Source organism: Mustela erminea, chromosome 7 (assembly GCF_009829155.1).
Source record: "Mustela erminea isolate mMusErm1 chromosome 7, mMusErm1.Pri, whole genome shotgun sequence".
Taxonomy (NCBI): domain Eukaryota; kingdom Metazoa; phylum Chordata; class Mammalia; order Carnivora; family Mustelidae; genus Mustela; species Mustela erminea.
The window spans coordinates 110,008,968-110,024,231 of record NC_045620.1 but is presented as its reverse complement, the minus strand read 5'-3'; the positions used below and the strand labels follow the sequence as shown (position 1 = coordinate 110,024,231).

The 15,264-nt window shown below is 35.9% G+C and overlaps 1 protein-coding gene across 7 annotated transcripts in view; it reads right to left on the bottom strand.

The window, feature by feature from the left end:
- Window positions 1-15,264, bottom strand: part of MAP4K3 (mitogen-activated protein kinase kinase kinase kinase 3) — a 193,126-nt gene that overhangs the window by 47,257 nt on the left and 130,605 nt on the right. For 5 of the 7 annotated variants that reach the window (XR_004287953.1, XM_032352889.1, XM_032352887.1 and 2 more), the window contains exons 10-15: window positions 15,105-15,167; window positions 14,936-15,017; window positions 14,732-14,842; window positions 11,847-11,925; window positions 8,335-8,393; window positions 6,990-7,052 (exon numbers count right to left, since the gene is read on the bottom strand). Coding sequence is in view for 6 of the 7 variants with exons in the window: in XM_032352889.1 (XP_032208780.1) it covers window positions 6,990-7,052; window positions 8,335-8,393; window positions 11,847-11,925; window positions 14,732-14,842; window positions 14,936-15,017; window positions 15,105-15,167 (457 nt within the window). In the remaining variant the exon portion in view is untranslated. The remainder of the gene's footprint in view (window positions 1-6,989; window positions 7,053-8,334; window positions 8,394-11,846; window positions 11,926-14,731; window positions 14,843-14,935; window positions 15,018-15,104; window positions 15,168-15,264) is intronic. The other 2 variants (XM_032352890.1, XM_032352892.1) reach the window with 1 other exon arrangement.

Sequence of the window (15,264 nt, the reverse complement as noted above, 5' to 3'; positions counted from 1 at the left end):
AACAGAACATAGAACAGCAGAAAAGGAAAATACGTGCTCAAGAAAATCTTATCACTGTTTTTTTATAAACCCCTTACATTAGGAGGCTGCAAAATCTACACCTGATGAAAAAAAACAGCATAAGTTAATAGAACTGATATAGCTGGCTACAGAAACATAAAAGAAAAAATACGTAAGCAATTTATTTTAACCAAAAAAAAGAGAACAGCACAAATGGAGAGTATTTTTTCTCATCAAAAAATGAAAAAATTATAATATTAAGTCATTTAAAGACACTTTTTAATATGGCAGATAATTTATAGAAGTAAAAAACAACTGAGTCATAGACAAATCAAAAAAAGATTTTATTTTTTAAAGAACAGAGAAGCCAGTGAGGTCAGAACACTAACAGATGAGCACTAAGCAGTATTCATGACTTACATGTCAAACTTGGAAATAAAGATCAGCAGGATAGGTTTGCCATTCCAGAAAATGTCCTATCATTGTGCATCTATGAAATGAATTCTCCTTAGAAACTGTCTTTATTAAGTATCAGGTAAGAAGAGTAACCACACCAGCAAAACTTAATGATAAGTAACAGTTTAATAAACTTGAAATAAACAAAGTTAGTATTTACTGTACTTTTTCAGACTAAACTAAACTTTTTTAGACTTTTCAGTTTTGACCTAATTAAGGGGTAATTTTAAAGTCCTTTTGTTATGTTTACTGATAATGACCAACTGGGTTTATCTTTCTGATGTTTTTAATTATAATTAAAATACTTTATTCTTACTTTTTGGGCATACCTTACATTTCTTCAGAGCAAAGATTATATTACTGTTTATGTTCCTCCACAGCAATTAATATAGTGTTTTGCATATAGTTAACTTTAAGTATATTTTTCATTGGTATATGGGCTAAAATATCCAGTAAAATTAGGCAAACTAGAAAATATTGGCCATCAGTTAACTAGATGTGTAATCTTCTAATCTGAAGACAGGATTTTTTTTTACATCAGATAAATCCATTTTATGGTTATGGGCCTAACTCTTACTAATTTTTAAAATAATATATTTTATTGAATCAGCATATCCAAATACTATCATTCCACCATGTAATAAATATAAAAATGATTAAGGATATGTTTCCATTTCTTTCTTTTTAATTGAAGTAGAGTTGACACATATCACATTAGTTTCAGGGGTACAACACGTGATTCAAAACCTCTATACATTATGCGGTGCTCCCCACCACTGCAGCTGCCTTCTGTCACCACAAGTTACTACAACACCACTGACTATATTCCCTATGTTGCACCTGTGTCCCTGTACAGAATTTATTCTGTAACTGGAAGCCTATACCTCCCACTCCCCTTCACCTATTCTGACCATCTCTCACCCCCTCTCTTATGGCAACCACTAGCTTGCTCTCTGTATTTAGGGGTGTGTTTCTTTTTTCTTTCTTTCTTTTTTTTTTTTTCCTTTTTGGCTTGTCTGTTCACTACTTTTTTAGATTCCACCTGTGAGTGAAATCATATGGTATTTGTCTCTGACTTATTTCACTTAGCACACCTTCTAGGTCCATTCATGGTTTTGCAAATGGAAAGGTCTCATCCTTTTTTTAATTGCTGAGTAATTAATATTCCTGTGTGTGTGTGTCTACTACATCTTCTTCAGCCATTCATCTATCTATGAACACTTAGGTTTCAATGTTTTGGCTACTGTAAATGCTGCTGCAATAAACAGAGGGTCCATATATCTTTCAAAATGAGTGTTTTCATTTTCTATTTGGTATCTCTAATTTTAATTTTTTTCAGAAACCTCCACATTGTTTTCCATAGTGGCTGTACTAATTTAATTTACAGCCCCACTTAACAAAGTGCACAAGGACTCCTTTGTCCCGTATCTTTTTTTTTTCTTTTAAAGATTTTATTTATTTATTTGATAGAGAGCAAGAGGGAGAGCACAAGCAGAGGGAGGAGCAGAAAGAGAGGGGGTGAAGCAGGCTCCCCACCGAGCAGGGAGCCCGATGTGGGACTCGATCCCATGACCCTGGGATCATGACCCGAGCGGAAGGCAGTCACTTAACCAACTGAGCCACTCAGGTGCCCCCTTTGTCCCATATCTTTGCCAGCACTTATTATTTCTTGACTTTTTGATTCTAGCCACTCTGACAGGTCTTGAGGTGATATCCCAATGTAGTTTTGATTTGCATTTGCCTAATGATTAGTGTTGCTGAACATCTTTCCATGTGACTGTTGCCTATCTGCTGTCATGGGAAAATGTCTATTCAGGTCCTCTGCTCATTTTTTAACCAGATAGTCTGTTTTTGGTGTTGTGAATATTTTTTAGATATTTTGGATATTAACCCCTTATTGAATATATCATTTGCAAATATCTTTTCCCATTCGATACGTTACATTTTCGTTTTGCCTATGGTTTCCTTGTCTGTGCAAAAGCTTCTTATTTTGCTGTAGTCCCAATATTTTTAAAGATTTACTTTTAAAGATTTTATTTATTTGACAGAGAGAGATCACATAGGTAGAGAGGCAGGCAGAGAGAGCTAGAGGAGGAAGCAGGCTCCCTGCTGAGCAGAGAGCCCAATATGGGGCTCGATCCCAGGACCCTGGGACTACGACCTGCGCCGAAGGCAGAGGCCTCAACCCACTGAGCCACCAAGGCACCCCCCAATAATTTATTTTTGCTTTTGCTTTCCTTGTCTCAAATATCTAGAAAACGTTGCTAAGGCAACAAAGGAGATTACTGCCTATGTTTTCTTCTAGAAGCAAAATTCTTATTATTTAATTATTGTATCATGGTGAGACTTTCTAACTTTGGCATCTTCTCAAAATCTGCGGACCTTTTTTTTACTAACAATTCTGGAAATCAAGCTTTGTTCTCCTGGTTTCATACATTATGATTATCTAATTAAAACAAATCTCTGTACTGTAATAATGAAAATTGAGATGTAATAGTCTCAATTCACTTACAAAATTATAAAAGTGAAGACCCTTACCACTTAAAACAATAAGAAATCACTGATGGTACAAAACATTTAAGCAGCAAAGTCTTTAAATGGGTAAATGTTTTGGGGTACCTTGGTGGCTCAGTTGGTTAAGGGGCTGGACTCCTGGTTTCAGCTCAGGTCAAGATCTCAGGGTCATGAGCTTGAGCCCCCCACGGGCTGCACTCAGCATAGAGTCGGCTTGAGATTCTCTCCCTCTCCCTCTGCCCCTTCCCTTGCACATGTGTGTGGACTCCCTCTAATACATAAATAAATGAATAAATAAAATCTTTAAAACAAACAAACCAAAAAAAGGGGGGTAAATGCTCCCTCTGGGTCCCAAAAGATTTACAGTTGTCATCTTGGTGCCAAGTGCCTACTAAGATGACAGCCAAGACATTTTGGGTTCATCAGGTTTCTAGTGGCAACAAGTTACTTCTAACAGCTGGAAATCTTGCTCACGGTGCTAAAGTTTTAGGACTGGTGAAATTAGGCAACTGAAATAGCTATGGACACTTCACACCCATTAGGATAGCTGCCGTGACACAGACACATACACACACACATCCCCAAAATAACAAGTGTTGATGAAGATGTGGAAGAACTGGAGCCTTTGTGCACTGCTGGTAGGAATCGTAAAATGACACAGCTGCTGCGAAAGTGGCATGGTGTTCCCCTCAGAAATTGAATGTAGAATTATTATATGATGCAGCAGTTCTCCTTCCTGTTACATGCCCCAAAGGACTAAAAGTAGAATCTCGACAGATACTGCACACCTATGTTGACAGCAGCACTATTCATAACAGTCAAAAGTGGAAGCAATCCAACTTTCCACGACAGATGAATGAACCAACAAAATGTGGTACATTTTGGCACATGCACGCGCGTGCGCGTGCGCACAAACACACACAGAGGAACACCATTCAGCCTTAAGAAGGAAATTCTGATACATGAAACAACACGGATGAATCTTTAAAGATGTGACATGATACCAAGTGAAGGGAGCCAGTCACAAAAGGACAAATATTGTATGATCCCACTTATATAAGGTATATCAAAGAGACAGAAAATAGAATGTGGTTGCCAGGAGCTGGAAGGAAGGGGGAATGAGAGTTCTTGTTTGATGGGTAAGGAGCTGCAGTGTGGGAAGATGAGACTGTTCTGGGGGTGGATAGTGGTGATGGGTGCATAACAATATGAATGAACTTAATGCCACTGGACTGTGCACTTAAAAATGGCTACAGCGGTAAATTCAGTGATATGTATATTTTAGCACAATAAAAAAATAACTATGGAGCATATATACGTTCAGTAAAAAGAGAGATCATGAGCGCGAGCTCAGTATTCATGGAAAAAAACAACTTGATGCCATGGGGTAGAGGTAACACGGATGATGGTTTTAGGTTTGAACTCCTGAGCCAGGCTGCCTCAATCAAACCCCACCTTGGCCATTATTTAGCTGAGTGGTAAGATCAATTTCAACTTCTTTATACCTTAAATCCCCTCCTCTGTAAAATAAGGATTTTAAGTTATTAAATTTGAAGTGATTAGAATGCCTTGTGTTTAAAAACTTGTAGATAAATGTTAGCTTTTATTGAAGACTGATTTTATAAACTGTAGAATGTGACAAATATGTCGTTCATCCCTCTTCTGCCAGGACTATCTAACTAGTTGACTGTCCCTAAAGCTCTCTGTCATAAGAAACTCCTGACGACTTGGGGGTAGGGGCAATTCCAGGGAACAGAACCAAGATAACTTATTTGGGTTACTAGGCAAGTTCCAGAAAGATAGGGCACAGAAAGGAGTAACTGTAATTCTAAAGACTATGTTTCTGGGTTTGTTGTTATTTTTTCTAGACAATATTGATAAGTAAGTCAATTTAAACTTCTGATTCTGTGGTTTTATTTCCACAACGAATTTCACTGTCATTCTAGCCTACATATGTGTAATTCTGAAAAAATCTTTAATCTGAAAATTACTGTTTTCTTTTTTTTTTTTTTTAAAGATTTTATTTATTTATTTGACAGAGAGAAATCACAAGTAGGCAGAGAGGCAGGCAGAGAGAGAGAGAGAGGAGGAAGCAGGCTCCCTGCTGAGCAGAGAGCCCGATGCGGGACTCGATCCCAGGACCCTGAGATCATGACCTGAGCTGAAGGCAGCGGCTTAACCCACTGAGCCACCCAGGCGCCCTACTGACTGTTTTCTTCAGACATTTCATCTCTCTTGCCCCTTTGGACAGTTAATTCTCAGTCCTTACACTTTCTGGTCCTCTCTGGATCATCTGATGCATCCTTCTTTCTTTTTTGACAGTCCACGTACTGATTCTTCCAGCGTTTCAACTGTTTCTTCCCTCTCTCCCATGTTGGTTCTACTATTAACCGCAAAACACAGGGATCACCCATTATGGTAACCTGTTTTCTGCACTCCATCCTTCTTCAGCCCTAACTAGTGAACATATGCAGTCTCATGGTTCCATCTACCATTTCTTCTTTGATGACTTCAATCTTCCTCTTTTGAGCTAATCCCATAACTCTAGTAGTAGTATGACCACTTCTGGAATTTCAGCTCTTTATCTGCCATCTCTCAAAACTGTGGTCCATGCCGATTATCATTCCCATATCAATTCCCATGAAACATTGGAGGCATCCACCCATTCTCCTCCTGAAGAATCTACAATGGTTTCTACAATGAAATCAGTCCTAGTCCCTTCCAGAAGCCAGATAAGCCACATTAACCCAAAAATGTTTCTCTGATTTTCACAGCACATATTACACATGTTAGCCTCTTGTCATTAACAGTCACCACCTGCTGGCAATCCACTGCATATTTTGTTGCATGGCTGAAAGTTTGTATGCACAAATATTTTTTGCCCATCAAGACAACTTCCTCCCAGAGAAATTAGGTATAAATAGTCTCCTCTGCTTTCTACAAATATTACAGGGCATAGATTTAAGAATGTATATAATCATTTAAGCCAACCAGAATTGAAAGGAAGTACGTTATTAAAGCAGAGAGAAAGGGATGAGAAGGAAAATTCCAATGAAAAGGCAAAAAGTGGGCGCCTGGGTGGCTCAGTGGGTTAAGCCGCTGCCTTCGGCTCAGGTCATGATCTCAGGGTCCTGGGATCGAGTCCCGCATCGGGCTCTCTGCTCAGCAGGGAGCCTGCTTCCTCCTCTCTCTCTCTCTGCCTGCCTCTCTGCCTACTTGTGATGTCTCTCTGTCAAATAAATAAATAAAATCTTTAAAAAAAAAAAAAAAAAAAAAGAAAAGGCAAAAAGTAAAATCTAGGAGTAAATATGGAGGCAACTTGGAGCCTTGGCTAGCTATAGAGAAAAAAAAACATTTAATAGCAACTATTAAAAGTAGTATTTATTTAATATTTACCAAGGTTAGTTTTCCTCTTTTCTTACCTAATGATAACACAGTCTTAATATTTATAACTTCAGGGAGGCTTTAAAAAATCCCAATTTCAGCCTGAAAAAACTGGATATTACCTAATGCTACAAAGTTAAAATTTCATCTGAGACTCATTTCATTGTTAATTAGGGATGCTATTTTTAAAAATTATATGGATACATTAATATGTAATATATAAAAGTTGTTTAATATATATGAATGGATATGTGTGTATATATATACACACACACAAACATATATATATGTGGATGCCTTCTAGTTCATTAAAATAAGTGACAGTATTAAAACTCAACATTTTTATATAAAGAAGTAATTTAAAAAATACATTTGAGAAAACTGAGTACTTTTCATTAAAAAAGGAAAAATTTTAAATTTTTTATTATAATATATTTGAGTAGATAAATCTACTTAACTTGATTTGGAAAAAAATGGCTATAATCAATATAAGGAACCTTGCTAAATGGCAGGTACTTAAAAAACAATGCTTAAACTGGTTCATTAAAATTGGACAAAATATTTGATCAAAAAAAAACCCCAAAACAATTAAGACTAAACAATGCTGACAAAGAAAATCAGAAGATAAGAAATACCAGATTAGATCTTGCAGTGTAGTATATTTCTTCTGAACTGTCCAAAAAACCATCACTGTCGGGCTGTTTAGCAGAGACCAAGAAACCCAAGTTATTTACACTTAGACTAAAAGCCACAAAGTCACAAAGGGAAACTGTCACAAGTAAGGTAAGTCCTGCTAACATAATTTTATTAAGGCAAATGCTAAGTCAAATCATATCAAGGAGCTTCTAAAATATCAATAATGCAACAACTTTGCTTTGTGACGCAGTTATTAAATTAGTACAGAATTTAAATACACGCAATGCCAACTTAAAAAGAGAAACAGAAAACTCCAACTGCCTTAACAAAATACTATTAGCAGTTATAAACATCATGACTAGATCACTTTTTGTTCTTAACCTTCTTTCATCCTCTACATGAATGTTGGGCTTAAGCATTTTAATATAATCATTTAAAGAATTTTTACTTAACACTCCGTTCCTCCATGCTGGTACACTGAATCAGAATAACTCCATAATTTAAAGGCTAAAGATACACTTTGTACGTATGCGTTTAGTCAAGTGGGATAAAATAAGCGTCAAATTTAAGAAGAAAGTTCCCATTTCAATCCTTAGTACTTATTCACAGTTAATTCCTTCTCATTACTGAATAGGAAAGAAAAAAATGAAAACTAAAATCTAGAGCTGCAGGAAACTATTTCATTAAGATTAATTTTGTTGCTTAAGTCTTACTTTTTATTCTTCCATAGAATATTATCATCTCAAATATTTGCAAAACATGTTGCTTCCGAGACTGCTTCTAAAAATATATTATCATGTGCCTGGAAGGCATATATAAAACATTAAAAAGAATCATGAAAAGAACTTCATATAGTTAGCAAAGCCTTAAATGAATGACAGATTTGATCTACCGTGTATGCCTAGCTTCTCCTGAGTTTTAGTCCAGATCTGACTCTACCCTGATGTTTAGAAAACTGGCTTACACTCTTAAAAGACTTCCCATAAATTCAGTGAGATGTGCTTTTATTGGCCCAACATCCTAATTTAAAATAGTGCCATTTATCCCAATAAATGCATACAAAAAAGCCCCTCAAAAGCTGCAAAACAAAAATGGAGGAAAAAAAGAGGCCAGCATTAAAAACATGTAATCAGAGAATGGTAAAACTAGTTTCTCCTAATTTTGAGAATATTCAATCTCAGCAACACAGATTTATTTTTTATAAATTTCAGAATTACTTACCTTTTTATTTCCCCAAATGCTTTTGAAAAATCAATAACTAGATTTTTTAGTCAGTACCAATATCACAAAGACTAATTAAAATATTTATTTTCAGTGTTAACATTCCAAGACTTCACTACTTACAAGTTCATGATGTGGTTCTGTTTCCTTCCTTAAGGGTGGATCAAATTTTACCTGGCCAACTAAAAAAGAAAAGTAAAGCCATGATCTGTATCTATATTCTTAAAGACGTAATACTTTTAAGTTACTCTATGGCAAAACATTTAATTTTATCATCTATCATATAGTGATTACAATCCAAAGATTTAAATGAAAAATCTGTTGGCTGAAAAAAGCCTAATAAAGTCTAGGTAGGATATTAAAGCTTAATCTGTTAATTCTAGATCTCTTCCATAGTAAAAAGAAAGAAAAAAAAAGATGATTAGCAAAATTACAGTTAGGATCTAACTTGCTACTTTACTGTGACCCAGCACTAACTACAGGCAATCTAAACTCAGGATTTAGGAGGGTAGACAGCAAATGAGGCAGAGTACTTTTGGAAGCCAGGCTTCAAATGGCCTCTAATGATTCCTGCCCCGCTGGTGTTTATGTGTGTAGTGCCTTCCCACATGACCAGGGCTGGTCTGTGTGACCAAATGAATATGGCAGAGTGATGGCCTATCACTTCCAAATGAGGCTTCTTCAATAGTGGATTCTTCATACCTGTCCATACACAATCATACATCAAGGACCATAAGGTAACTTTTAGTAAGGTATTAAAATTAATATACATATTTCACCTTGACAGAGGCCTAGTGAACGGCCTTCGCCTACATCTGTCATCAAATGGGAAAATTAAATCTATAATAAAGTTGCATGAGGATAGTTAGTGGATCTACCTGCCTTGTATTATTGTCACATGTGAACAGGCCTGCTTTCCCCACATGTATCTCTTAAAGCAAGTTTTTACTTATCATATTTAACTGAAGGCAGAGAGGATTTCCAAAAGGGAAAGAATGACACCTTTTCTGCAAATGTGTCCATTTTCATAGGAATGTTGCCTAAACACCATTTAGTTTAATAAGGAGAAAACCTTGGTTGCATGGAGAGATACCAAGGAACTGGGAACATTAAAACATTATCAAAACCATTTTTCCAAAGCCTGTCTTTACAGTTAACAACATTATTAACTATTCTATCACATCTCACATAAAATCATAAAATATTCTAAGAAAGCAGATATTAGAATATGTATAAGATTTAAAAGCCTCAAATATCAAACTTATAAATTATTAAAAGTGGTGGTTGCTACCACAACACTCTAGAGGGACACGACACCTTTCTTACTGGCAAATAGGGGAAAAGGGAAGAGGTCTACCATACTTTACCTGCTCCCACCAAAGGAAGGGCATATCAGAATCTCAGAAAAACGGGAGTACTGACATCTAGTTTCATGTAGCCTATTCAGGCCTATGCAGTTAGAAGCTGAGAATCACTAATATAAATTTGTAAAGAATGATTCAGAAAGAACTGCCCTTTGGAATAAAGAGCCTAATAATATAATTTTTTTAAAAGAACTGGATAACAAGATAGAAGTACTTTATATTAGATTTTCATTAATACTGAAAATACAAAGTTTTCTAAATCAACAACACAGATATCTCTGATCACCATCTGTATTATTAAAGAAATGATAAAGACATCTTGTAATTATTTTTTGTATATTAGAAAATAGGAAAAGCTTATATATATGGGTCATATAACTACATAATTGTGTGTGTGTGTGTGTGAGAGAGAGAGAGAGATATACTAAGGTTGTCATTTTCAGAAAAATATGTTTGGAGGGAAATTAGCAAATTTAAATCATCTGGCTTCAGATGGAGCTTTAAAAAAGGTAATCTTTTTTTTTTTTTTTTAAAGATTTTATTTTTTTATTTGCCAGACAGAGATCACAAGTAGGTGGGGGGGGGGGGGAGCAGGCTCCCTGCCAAGCAGAGAGCCCAATGCGGGGCTCGATGCCAGGACCCTGGGATCATGACCAGACCTGAAGGCAGAGGCTTTAACCCGCTGAGCCACTCAGGCGCCCTAAAAGGTAATCTTATATATATTCACACAACCAACTGCTGGCAAACAAGTACCAAATCCCAGTTCTGGGCTTTTTGTACAATGCATGGTATTTTCTTTCAAGAGTTTCTTTCCTTTTTTTAAAAAAAAAATTTTTAATTTTTTATTAACATATAAGGTATTGTTAGCCCCCGGGGTATAGGTCTGTGAATCGCCAGGTTTACACACTTCACAGCACTCACCATAGCACATACCCTCCCCAATGTCCATAACCCAGCCACCCTCTCCCTACCCTCTCCTGCCAGCAACCCTCAGTTAAGAGTTTCTTTCTTTTAAGAGCATTTTCAAGTAATACCAGCACAAAGCTTTTCTAAGAACTTAATACACAAGTGTATGGTCCAGCCAAAGTTTCAATGGAAAATCTGCAAAGGATATGCAGTATAAAATCCATAAGCCATGATGAAGTAGTTTCTGAAATACAGCAGTGTTAGTGAAAGACGACTGGGCTGGGAAGTTGAGAGATCCCAGGCTTGCTGTTAATGTGGTGTATGACTTCATCCCACAGGTAAATCTCTGCATCTCTGCATTTTTTTTTTTCTATTAAATGGTGATAGTGTCTGCCACTACTTATTCAGCTTTTCAGACAAAGAGATAGCTTCATCTTAAAGTATGAAATGTACTATTATCATTACTAACCTAGCTAAAAATTGGGAAAAGTTTCTTTACAGTAGTTATCTTAAGTTACCACACTGCCTAACTTCACTAGTCATTCTGGATATCAGGTCTCTCAGGATAAATCTTTAACTCATGGAAAACTGTTACCAGAAGCCTCATTGCACTAAATTAGCATTCTATATCACAGAGAATTAATGCTTCCAAGAAGAAAAAGGAACTTTAGGCACTAGTACTGCAGATTCCTGCTGGCAAAGTTTTCACTGGCGGGTTGACAGTACAGATTCCATGTAAATGAAAGGTCTCAGTGGGCCCATAACAAGGGTGTCCATAAGAAATACCTGGGGGGCTCTTTTAAAAGATTCCTGGGCTGACTCAAGACCCAGTGAATCAGGATCTATGGAAAAGCGGGGCTGGAAGCCCACTTTTAAAGGTGCTCAGGTCATTCAGATGCTGCGCTAGTTTGCAGATCTCTACACCTCTCCTTGCTATTCAAAGTGTGGCCCTGGAACCATAAATCCCTACAGAACCCGGGAGCTTGTGCGAAGTGAAGGACCTCAAGCCCAGCCGCAGATCCATGGAATGGGAAACTCCACTTCCACAAGCTCTCTAGGTGAGTCACACACCCACCAGTTTAAGAGGCACTGCCTCGATTATCCTGTCCTGCCTGGTCAAGGAATTTTATTCCTCTTCCCAGACTGTAACAACATAAATACATCCCACATCCCCTCTCTTGCCAAAATTCCCCGGGGAACAAGGTAAAGGAAATTCTTTCTGCCTTAATTAAACCCTACATCTAAAAAGATTTACTAAGAAAGACTAATTGGAAGAAAATGAAGCAAAAAGAACTGTAACTAAATTACAACTTGAAATCTTATTTCTCATTGTTAAATTAAGAAGCGTGTATAGTATATACTTACAGTTTATCTCCGAGCGTGTTTTTTCTTCTCTTACATTTCTACTTGTTGAGTGAATTCTATGCGGTACAGCAACAAGAGGCTAGGAAAGACCAAAATCAATGACATGTGGCATTTGACAATCAAGTCACAGCCTGGTCCACAAAATTACTCAAACGTGAAAGAGATACTCCATTTTATACAAAAAATGGGACAAAATATAATGAATCTGTGATTTTTTTTCCCCCTCAAAAAGAAGCAACTATAAACTGGGAGCTTCTAAGATTATGGATATATTTTGTCCACAGCAGTTTCCCAATAAATGTTCTCTGAGTTGAATATATATAAATATATAAAATTGAGTGTTTCAATAATTCAACAGCGGTTCAAAAGCTGCAGCTTTCCTTACTGCTCAACAGAACTGTTTTAATTTAACAAATCTGCCTCAAGTTCTTTTACCAAAAACAATGAGATAAATAAAATGAATTGATGCTAAAGGTATTGGTGATCTGTAGTCCTTTTACTTAGTAAACATAATTTTCACCCCTTTATGTTTTTTTTTTTCCTTGTAGGAGTAGTGCTCTATTTTCTTTCCTTTCACTGTATTTAAATCTCTGCGTATCGCCACACTTAGAAACATTCGGGCTGGGGGGAAGAGGTGGAGCGGTGATGAGTTCTCACTGCTGTATCACAGACATTCCTCCAATCTTTTGGGGAGCACAAGGGGCCCTATCTGTAAAGCCTCGGAAGCTCCATCAGAGCTCATCCCATACACTTTAAGATCTCACCTTTAAGAGGTGATGCCAGCATCTATTTCATGTACCAAACAGGTTTTTTTTTCTGCGTGTGAAGGAGATACACTCTTAGGCATATCTTCGTGGAAAACGTAATTCATAAACACTTGAGCTCAAATGATCAAATTCGAAAGGCAGATCAAGAACAGGACCCAAGTTATTCTCAGTATAGGCACATCTCAGGAAATAAATATGAATCTAGAAGACCCAAATACTGAAAATACTGACGTAGAAAAATAGTAGCAAAAGTCATTTCAAAACGGAAGTATGTAAACTTGACACATACAGTGATTCGTTGTTTACAAAGCGCTTTCAATATACCTGAGCTTATTTTGTCTTTAAAATTAACTTATGAACTAGTACTAATCTTCATTTTATAGATCAGAACACTGAGACTCAAAATTAGGGTGCTCAGCAAATTAGAAGGAGAACTGGGGGAAAACCCCTGGACTTCTGATCACAATATATAGTAGCAAAAATAGGTATCATGTCAGGTTAGTCACACAGATTGCTATCATCAGTGAACATGAATAAAATCTACGACTCTCTATGAGAACAGTTTTACTTTCCCAGCTAAAATGGTTAGTTGTAAAATTATTAAATCTTAGAATGCTGTTCACAGTAAATGGATTAACATGTAAAAGAAGAAAATTCTATCAAGTAAATAATCTATAGAAGTTCTTTCTGCAAAAAAATGAAACACATTCATTCTCACTGGTTCTAATATTTTAAGTAACAGTGCACTAGGTAAACATTAGTTTTACTATTTTCTTCACCTTCCTTATACATTTAAAGCCGACAGTAAGAGAATTTTTAATATTTTGACAAAAATTTTTTAAAGTCACAGAACAACTGTGGTTTTCGCCACTGATTAGATTAGGATCACTTTGCAGGGTGTCTCAGCTTACAGGGTCATTTCTACAGTCCTGTGTCACCATGCAAACTGAGGACTGTCTATATGTTGAATGATGGGAGAAGAGTTTATAAAACCCAAGTTTTTACGAAACAAAAGTAAGCAAACAACAAAAATAATTTTTTCTTATTATAAGATCAGTAATCCTTCATGTTTTACTTTTCCAGGTTAAATGGATAATTGTAAAATTATTAAATCTAAGAATGCTGTTCACAGTAAATGGATAAACATGTAGGAGAAGAAAATTCTATCAAGTAAATAATCTATACAAGTTTTTTTTTTTGCAAAAAAATGAAACACATTCATTCTCATTTGTTTTCAAACTCTTTTACAAACCTTGAACAAAAGGGGGCAGATAGCTGATTTAATTACAGCTGTGTAGTGATGGCAAGCTAGAACAATGGTGAATTGATAGGTTCTCTCTGACTTAAGATGATGTGCAACTATCTTTCTGACTACTGACAGCTATCATTCCCGCAATACCATCAAGGAATTTTATACCATTTTAAGTACCTTCCAAAAAGCCTGTAGGCAGAGTCAAGGCTATCCACAGCAGTTACATACCCAATAACAAAATTCTGCCATGTCACATTTACTAAGCTTATGTTAGGTGCCACAATTACTAGCTGAGCTAGGAATTTTAAATATGCCAAAAGAAGAGAAGCTTCCTTTAATATCAATGCTTCTATCACTAGTTACTCTCTAACAACTATACTGGCTTATTTTTAAAATTTCCATAGTGGATAATTAGGGTTTTAGTCACTAACAAGAGCAATCCTATACTTTCTACTAACTACTAATAATTCATCAGGTACTGTACAAGGATATTTTTTAAAAGAGGAAAACCAAATCGAAATTTTGAGTATATTCTAACATCTGGTTTAAGTGCTTCCCATTTGTGTTCTCTCTTATAGTGGACGATTTATTTGGCAACATCATCTGAAATGACTACTTTGAAATAACTATAGTAATTTCACCAAGTGGATTAGATGATCGTGCTTTGCCATTTCAGAAAATACCATAAGAAGCCAGTAAGAAAAACCCTGCACATGACTTCCCTAAGAGAGGCTGAGTCAAAGACTTAATTATTCCCTTAGGAGATTTTCATTTAAACTAGACCCAGAACTTCAAAAAACTGATTGAGATGCACATACCTATATATATATGTGTTAAATACACTAGTTGGTAAAGACAATTCCTACCTCAGGATCATCATCATCAAAATCATGGTAAGTGGAATGATCCGGATTATTCACTTTATCCAAAAGTTCAATTGCCAAAGATCGTGTCAAAGGCTGTGTGACAAATGGGTGCTATAAAAGTAACATAATACAAAACACTCATTAGAAACCTGAGTAAACATTTTATTTTTTGAAAAAAGACGTATTTCAGGGCAAAAATAATACCTGTAATAACTTTTCAGCAGTAGGTCTTTTTTTTGGATTTTTGGTAAGTGCCATTTTCACGAAATGATGAAAACTATTTGACCTAAGAAATTTTGAAAAACACAGAATTTTAAGTTTTATTTCTTTTTTCTACTCATGATTATAAAGTAAGTAACACAAAAATACTTACCACTTCATTTTATCCTTTAGTTTAGGAGGCTGAAAATTACTTTTTGTCATTAGAAATAATGCTCTGAAAAATCAACAACAAATTACACAGCATTTTAAGATTTCACATTTTAATATGTAATATAAATCTATTACTATTAAATAATACTACTACTACTAAT